The sequence below is a fragment of the Sinocyclocheilus anshuiensis genome, unplaced genomic scaffold (genome assembly GCF_001515605.1).
Source record: "Sinocyclocheilus anshuiensis isolate Anshui unplaced genomic scaffold, SAMN03320099.WGS_v1.1 scaffold1053, whole genome shotgun sequence".
Classification (NCBI taxonomy): domain Eukaryota; kingdom Metazoa; phylum Chordata; class Actinopteri; order Cypriniformes; family Cyprinidae; genus Sinocyclocheilus; species Sinocyclocheilus anshuiensis.
In genome coordinates, this window is record NW_015555711.1 from 2291000 (window position 1) to 2300415 (window position 9416).

Below are 9416 nucleotides of genomic sequence, written 5' to 3' on the forward strand. Positions count from 1 at the left end.
AGTTTTCATCCATCAAAACTTTACTAGCGAGACTGGTTATCCAGTCGAGAAAACGCAGTTTGCATCTCATCTGGCCATACATATATGTGTTGACAACCCGTTAAGCCTCGCGCTCGTCAGAGACAATCACAGAATATGACAGAACTCGTGTTTTAAAGCGAAACACACTGGAATATGCTAATTTATGTAATTATTTACTTAGTTTCATTGTGAGAAAGTGAACCAACTCCGGCGTAAGGCTAAAAGCAGCCTAATGTTTTTTAATATGACTGAATTTGTATTTAACATGATAAGAAATGAATAGAAACATTGGAAGTTACTAATTATAATGCTTACATTTCCTCAGTTATTCAAAAAGCAGCTACAGAAAACGAGCAAAGAACATTACATTAGCAAAGAACATCATCACAAGCTCAGTCTAGCGCGAGTTTATGCACTTTAAAAACACTCCCGTTAAACTCAGTGAATCTACACTATATGATGAATAAATCTCTTATACTTACAACGCACGTACATCTGCACTTTGTTGTTTATAATGAGAGAATTCGCTATATATGTGTGTGTGTGTGTGTGTGTGTGTGTGTGTGTAATAAAAAGTATTAATTGACATCAATTATCAGTTATACAAAAAAAAAAAGCCACCATACACTGTAGTGATAGTGGCCACTGAAAAACCCATAAAAGTCAAACCATTAATTGGCATATCAAACCAAACTAATTATTATTTGCTGTACATATGCATCAGCTAACTGTCACAGTATTACGGTTTCAGGAAAAGGCTGACGTTGGGTCCGGTTGTGAGGCGAGTCTGCGGCAAAGGCCTCGTCCAAGGACTATTTTTCAGGCAGGACTGACAGCTCACAGTAAACCCCGCAACAGAGAGGGGGGACATAGCAAACAGGATCACAACAACCTGGTAATACGCACATACACACACAAAGCCTTTTTATTCCGTCAGACACACTGAAATCAAGGCCGACATACAGAGATCACCCTCGTGGCAGATTAAAGCTGTCATGCCACTGTCAGCTCCTCACACTTTACTCAACAGCTTTAAGTCGAGCTGTCGATCACTGTCTTTATGTTGTCAGACATCTGAAGTTGTCTGTACCCCAGCCAATCAAAACAGTGGTCTTGGAAATTCAAGTATGGAAAATCAGCCCCTCCTTTTCAATATGTTATGACTTTTTTCCATAGTTGTTTTGTCTGTGTTGTGATGAGATGAGCAAAGACAGACAAAGTGTGTATGACATTATGGTTTGGAGAGAATTTGCAAAACAATAAAATATATACAGTAGTGTATAAGGCTGGGCATAGGCGCCGATCCCGATCCCTCGAGCACCCACGGAAATGATCGCGCACCCACGGAAAAACACGAGATAGTCTCCATTCATTTTAACCAGTAAGAAATGGATTGCAGCTTGTACAACTTTATTCTCGTTTTCATAGTTCATTTGAGGCCGTTTTTGGCGTTACTTTAATGGCAAATGTCAAGCATTGTAATACGAGAGGGCATCAGCACGAATCTCTCTGCTTGCAGCAGGTTTATTGTCCCATATAGTGATCATGGCTCTGTGCTCCCTCAGACAGTGTGCGCCCTCAAACTTTTTCCTGTGTATGCGCGAATAAGTGCTTATTGTAAACAGGTATTTATTAAATCATTTTATTTAGCGAAGCTAAATAAATTGATCCAGCGGATACTCTAGAAAAAGATGGGTTTTTTTTGCGTATCTGTAAGATAACTTAGCCCAATTATTATTTGGGGGGGCGGGGGGGGTTGAGCACCCACCGGCAGAAACATAAATCGGCGCCTAACCGATTTTATCGATTAATTCGAATGTAATGTTTTGCCGCGATTTTATTTTTTAGAAATCAAGGAATCACGATTTTGAATAGAAATATTACCAAGCCTTAGAATTAAACACTTTGACAATATGCCAATGATAACAGTAAAGAGAAAAAAATGATCCAACCACATGTCGGAGCACATGATTAACCGCTCACATGTGACGCGCTCATATCGCTAGGTGCCATTCATACAGAATGTGCTTTTGTGTTGACAAAGATGCAACGCCGGCAGTGGAATAGGAAAAACATGCAAGAAGATAGGAGTGAACTTCTTTTAACTTGAGTGCCGTGTTTTTAATGCCGTTTCATGCATGAGACGCTGCAAGAGACGTAAGCGCAACAGTCAAACAAGCCTATGTTTACATAGAAAAAAACAATAGAAAAGCAGCGCAATCGAATACTGTATATACTGTATACTGTATTCCTGATATATGAATACTGTATTCCTGATATTTCATGTTTGCATCATGGTGACAGGCTGAAAGCTGCTTTTCATTGTTTTTACAGAACATTTATAGTTAATAATTGTCTACTTGTGTTGTACCTTCAGTCATTTGGAATTTGAATAACCTTGAGTTTTGAGATTTTTTATGCATTTTCCTCGTATTATTTCTGAACATATAATATATGTAAGACAAGTTTGTACAATATGTAGTTGTAGTTCATGCATCTTTTTTGCAAAGTGATTTGTTTAACATTTACATCATGTTGACAACTTCATGTGTGGTGCACTTGGAATAGAATTTTCTTTAAATAGAAGGTTAATAAAGAACAAGTTACTTGAATCATGTTGTAGTTGCATTTTCTAGTTCACTAGTTAAAAATGGTAAAAAATCAAAATCGGTCAAATGTTCTGAAAAATCGAGATTTAAATTTTTTGCCATATCACCCAGCCCTAACAGTATATATATAACCATCAAATATATAAATATTAGATAGTTAGTTTAGGTGGTTGACCCGGCTGGTAGGGATCTGATATGTGTTTTCCAAAAACATTGTTAGCCAGCCATGATCACAAGTTCAGTCATTATCAATGAACATTTGCAAACAGCATCACAAATTTGTGTGGTTGGAACTACAGTTCAGTTATCTACAGTACAACTACAGTTCTCGACTTGTGGTTAGAAGCATACAGTAGCTTCTCGTTAGAATGACGTGGACTAAAGATTATGCACTTATGCAAAATAAGCAAGCTAACATGCAGTGCAGGCTTTAACTTTTATTACATATTCCAAATATATACGAATTTCATTCTACAGTATGTCTTTTTACAGTACATAGTTTGACAAGTGAATGAAAGTGCTGAGTTTCCATGCACTCTAGTGTGTCAGTATCTTTCAGGAGCCCCTGGAGTGACATAAGAGGTAATCAAAAAGCTGGAATGAAAGCAAAACAGCTGAGAATAAAATAGAGTAAAATAGAAATAAAGTAGTCCTTAGATGCCATGTTTGTTAATTACATTAATGTTCTGACATTAATTAAATCCCAATCCAATTAATTAGTAGAAGCGTTTGCTGTTCTATTAATGACAACCCTATGAACCAGCATGGTTTTATTGACAGAGATTACATGACTAGTTTGTTTTAATTTATTCTACAATGCATTGTACTATGATAGTTCAGAAAAACACCCCTGGAAGACCAGTCAAGGGTTCTGCTGGCAAAACAGGGCATGACCGACTAAAACCAGCTACCATGTTCCACAGTGCAACTATTTTCGGTTAAATTCAACTTAAGCTGTATTGACATTACAGTGGCATGCCATCTCTTACCACAAAAAATAATTTTGACTTGTCTCACAGTTTGTAAAAACACACATAAAACGTGTTGACAGAAATATAGTTGCATTGGAAATCTGCGAGAGCAGAAGCTACACATTTGCCCCCTAGACTTCTATAGTAACTATCATTGTAACTTTTTGTTTATTTTTGTTTTATTTTTGATGTGTTTTGTTTTTTGTAATGCTTTATTTTGTGTTTTGTCTTTTGTTTTGGGGTTGGGTTTGTTTTGTTTATTTTTTATTTATGTATTTATGATGTTTTTATTTATTTCTATTTATTTTATTTTTGTTTTGTTTATGTTTGGGGGTGGTTTGCTTTGTTGTTTTTGTGTTTTTATTTTTTGTTTTATTTTGGGTTTTTGTTTACATTTGCCCCATAGACTTTCATTGTAACTATTTAGATTTTTTTTGTGTGTGTGTGTTTTATGTTTTGTGGTTTATTTTGCTTAGCTTTACTTAGACTTGTAATTGTGTGTGTTTGTAGGTTTCTAGTGTTCCTGAGGGTCCCGCACTAGAACTCATGGAACAGGACTCTAAAGACTCCGCACAGAGCAGCACCACATCCATCTCGACAACTGACACAGTCAGCCAACCTGAGTACAAGGTACCAGGACATCTCACACACACACACACACACACACACACACACACACCCCTATCCACCTATCCTGTCATGTACCGTTCCTTTTTATGTTCACGCACAAACAACACATGAGTATCTATATTTGTCCACCTGCCTTTGACATGTAACAGTAACCTCATAGAACTACTCTGTTTGAATGCAAAGATAACAGCCTTTGTTCTCACGGTGTATCCTCTCCTTTGCGTGTCAATAAGCCAGGCAGCTGCGCATTTAGAGAGCACTTATGACCAAGACAAAGAGACCGTGAAGGTCTTGAAAGGGGGTTTTGTGGGTTGTAGCGTCTGGGTAAGTCACTGTTGACCACAGACTCATAAATACTCACAGACACTTGCACAGGTGAGGAAACAACAGGGCTGTTGAAATGGTCCTGATTGATTGAGAGTCATGCTCAGACAAGCTCAGTGTCTCAGTCCAGCTCTCTGAGTGCTACAGAGCATGTTATTGTCCTTTTTTGTGTAACAGGATCAAAGAAATCTGTGCAGTGATCATGTTAATTGTCCGTCTTATTTAAAGGGATAGTTCACTCGTAAATTAAAATCTACGAGTTGAAACCTGTATGATTTTTCTTTCTCTGTGGAACACAAAAGAAATTATTTAGCAGAATGTCCAGGCTGAAAAGGAACAAAAAGGCCTGAAAAGCACCATAAAACTAGTAAGGAAGAAGCCATATTTTCAGATAGCTATGTGTAAGGAACAGAAATCTCATATGCCATTTTTAACTGAAATTTGTGACTCCTTCCTGTTCAAATCTGGTACAGGTTTCAGTGAACAGAAAATATGAAATCATGGTGAACTGTGTCTCATTTACATTTCTGCTCCTCAGGATAATAAAGGCTTTGGTATTGGAGAGTTAGTCTGGGGCAAGATAAAGGGCTTTTCTTGGTGGCCAGGGATGGTGGTGACCTGGAGAGCAACAGGGAAGAGGCAGGCCTCCCACGGCATGCGCTGGCTACAGTGGTTTGGCGATGGGAAATTCTCAGAGGTAACAAACAAAACAAAGCGTTGTCAGAATACCAGAATACCGCAGTACTTGATAAATGCTGTTGAATGGCATACTTCTTTTTTTAATGTTAAAGGGATAGTTCACCCCAAAATGAAAATTCTATCATTATTTACTCACCCTCATGTCACTCCAAACCCGTAAGACCTTTGTTCATCTTCGGAACACAAATTAAGATATTTTGAAGAAATCCGAGAGCTTTCTGACCCTCCCATAGACAGCAACGGAACTGACATGTTCAAGTCTCAGAAAGGAAGGACATCATTAAAAGTTCATGTGACATTAGTGGTTCAACCGTAATTTTATAAAGCTATGAGAATACTTTTTGTGTGCACTGAAAACAAAAATAATGACTTTATTCAACAATTTTTCTCCAAGTGACCATCTTCCGCCATTATGGAGAGTACCACAATGCATTCTACATCAGCAGCAGCCCACGTATGCGGCGTGGTACTCTCCAGCACAAATTAACAACATGCCAGCAATATGTTAAGCGTGTTAGCAATGTAATAACGACTTGGTAGCAACATATTAACAACACGCTAATCATGCTAAAACACACTAGAGCATGCTAATCTTGGTAGCAACATGCTAACAGCATGTTAATCATGTTAGAAACATGTTAGCAACATGTTAATCATGCTAGAAACATGCTAGCAATATGTTAATCATGTTAGCAACGTGATAACGACATGTAGCAACATGTTAACAACGCACTAATCATGCTAACAATGTGCTTAAACACACTAACAACATGATAGTCATGATAGCAACATGCTAACATCATGATAATCATGTTAGAACCATTCTGGCGACATGCTAGCAACATGATAATCAAGCTAACAACATGCTAGTATCATGCTAATCATGTTAGAAACATGTTAAAAACATGCAACCCTAAAGTTTTTAATTTAAAACTTTTTCAAACTTCAAGCTTTTATAACTACTTCAAATTTTCAGGCTAGGCTTTCTCAAGCCAACCTAATGTTTGTCTTGACTTTTTTATCTAGTTGAAGTTATTATTTGATACTGGGGTACTTTGCTCTTGTGAAACAAAAGTGCCTGACATTTACAGTTTCCCTCTGTAGCTGATTACTTAAATAAATTCATTAAAAAAATTATCTGCAAAATTCCTTATTGTTATTATATATAAAATTAAGTTAAACATGAAGTCATATTTTCTGTTTTTGTACATTGTGTATATTGTGTGTAAATTGTACATACAGTCAAACCAAAAATTATTCAGACACCAGATATAATTTTTTTATATTTTTTACTAGTGGGTGCAGGTAGTTCATTTATGTAAGTGAGGATAGCAAAATTAAGTAAACTGTGACATGTTATGCCCAAAAAATTTTCATACAGTGGACTACCAGTAAAATTTATAAAAATTTGGGACCAAAAACTATTCAGACACTTTGACCTGACCATGTTTTGCTTAAGTGTTTTTTCTTTAATTGCTAATGCGACCTTTTTACGCCACAGACTGAACAGAATTAAGCATTGCTTGGTAGTTGGTTGACCTAAATTGGTATTATCTAATTGTCTACTTAAATTTAACAGCTGACCTCTATTCAACCTAATAGAAGGATGGCATTATCAAGATGAATTTGTTCTGACACAGTTTAACTCTGAGTTCTTGTCATATTTTATTACCATTTTCTAAACTATAGTGAATAAACTGATAATGTGATAAATATTGAATTTGTCTAAATAAATTTTGGGTTTACTGTATATACATAAATATATAGAGAGAGTAAGTAAAATTATATATATAATTTTATAACAACATGTATTAATTACAAGGCCATGTTTTGAATTTCAAGCATTCTTGCCTTGAACCCTGGTTACATTCTTACCCTGGTGTCATGTGTATCTTGCAGGTGTCTGCTGACAAACTCGACTCCATCACAGCCTTCCCAAAGTTTTTCAACCAGTCATCCTACACCAAGCTGGCCTCCTACCGCAGAGCGATCTTCCAAGCCCTGGAGGTGAGAACAGAGATCAATCTATGTTAATTGTTTTATAACACTTAAAGACAATTGTTGCCTATGGGCAGTTAGACACAACAATGCAGTTTACAACATCTTTAGTACATTTAATAGAGGATAATTATACAAATTGGCACCTGCTGTTCTGAAAGCTTGGAGCATGGGCTTTACTTGTACATTCTGAGGTGTGTATGTGTTTTTGTGTGAGATAAACGGGAAACTGGGCAAACACTTATCTGGAAAGTCTGGAATTCCCCAGAGGTTCCTTAATTATCTCTCTGTGAATCGTACCTCCTAACAAGCTTAACAAAAGCATCCAAGTCCAGACATGCACCAGAACAACAGGACTGGCTGTGCTTTACTTTCTCACCCTCTCTATCTCTCTCTCTCTCTCTCTCTGTCTCACTCTCTCCCTGTTGTTGTACCCCCCCCTGCTTCGCAGTCTATACAGCATGATTAATATCTGCAATTTGTCTCCATTTCCACGAAGAGGATAGTCTTACTGAATGTATGTTATTTTAGACACAGTACATACACATAGTTGATTTTATTGCACTGGAGACTTACCTGGACGGTTTCTGTTTTCTTACACTTACTCTGACATACTGTTCTCCCGCTGTCCGTGTGTCCTCAGGTGGCTAGTATACGAGCAGAGAAGACTTTTCCTCCATGTGAGTCAGACAGTCTTGAAGAACAGATAAAGCCCATGCTCGACTGGGCTCATAACGGCTTTCTGCCCAAAGGTCAGGAGGGCCTGAAACCCAGAGAGAACGCAGGTGAGCACATGTCATATGACTCTCTTTTAGAACTCACACCCGATCCTTTGTAAAAAACTACTTGAGTAAAAAGGTTCAACTTGGGGTCAAATATAACACGGTCAAAGGCATATGACAATAGGGTGTTTATCGTGAGCACAGTTTAAATGCATGAATATCAGTGCATTGTATTACAAAATATTGATCCATGTAGAATTTATTTTAACCAACTATAGCCCAAGAACATATGATACAGTTTTGATTCACAAGTAAGGCCATTCTGGCTGATAACAATTTAGTCAATAAACATTTTTGTTATGGCCAGTAACTGATAGATGGGCAGTATTAAAATTCTGTACTGTTTTGTATAAATACAATTATAATAAAACACTAAAGACTAAAACCAGACATGAATTTAGGCATAACAGCATTATGATGTACAGTATGAAAATACATATTAATTTTGAGATTTGATAAAGATTACATTTAACAATATTATTGAATTTTTGTGCTTTTAAAGATTAACTTTGGGTGAACGTTAGATGAAGGCAAAAGTAATCTAAATGTAAAAATTCAGAAAATGAGCACGAAATACTTAAAATAAATAATTGCCAAAAATTTACGCTTTTCTAATATTGGCCAGCAACCAATGTAGTATCGATATATCGTGCCTTGAGATGAGTTAGTTAAAAGCAAAAATGGATTAGAAAAGTGAAGTTAGCTCTGAGAAAAGCTCTAGCATTAGAAGCCACTTGGTTTGTTATTTTGCTAATAATGCAATGACATTTAGACAAATGCTGTTTTTATGGTCACCGAATACACAAACTATCAAAATAAAAGACAAAATATCAAAATAAAAGGGTAACGTGAGCCAACGACACATGAACAGACAAACCCATAAAAACGCACTTAAACCGTTAAAGTGGTTTCTGCTGGCAGAATTTCAAGCATTGCCAACTTGTTAAATCATATGAAGTGTTAGCAACAGGAAAGTAATGTAACTTGTTGGTCAAGTTTTTCTCCAATTATCAAATTGGGAATGTTATGAATTCATTTGTAGTCTCACTGTAGTTGAGCTCCAAGACTGTGGCCTATTTTTTTTTTTTAAGATTACATTTAATAGTGTTATTAAAATATTAGTGTTTTTTAAGGTTAATTTCAAGTGTATGTTAGATGATTAGAAAGGTAATCTAAATGTAAAATTATATTCAATATCAACAGATACCAATCCATTAAAAAAATTCAAAATAAGAGGGTAACATGAATCCACACAAGACAAAGTTTATATATAAATACCTAGGGGTATATATATATATATATATACTGTATATATATATGAGCAATATCACTCGAGTACGAGAGCGATACCGGCTCTATATCAGCATGGCTGTGAATAGGCC

At 36.4% G+C, this 9416-nt stretch overlaps 1 protein-coding gene across 2 annotated transcripts in view; it reads left to right on the forward strand.

Moving 5' to 3' along the window:
* Positions 1-9416, forward strand: part of LOC107672053 (DNA (cytosine-5)-methyltransferase 3B-like) — a 55237-nt gene that overhangs the window by 27373 nt on the left and 18448 nt on the right. The window contains exons 5-9 of one of the 2 annotated variants that reach the window (XM_016465144.1): positions 773-916; positions 4112-4231; positions 5094-5252; positions 7154-7261; positions 7896-8037. In XM_016465144.1, the coding sequence (XP_016320630.1) occupies positions 773-916; positions 4112-4231; positions 5094-5252; positions 7154-7261; positions 7896-8037 (673 nt within the window). The remainder of the gene's footprint in view (positions 1-772; positions 917-4111; positions 4232-5093; positions 5253-7153; positions 7262-7895; positions 8038-9416) is intronic. The other variant, XM_016465145.1, reaches the window with a different exon arrangement.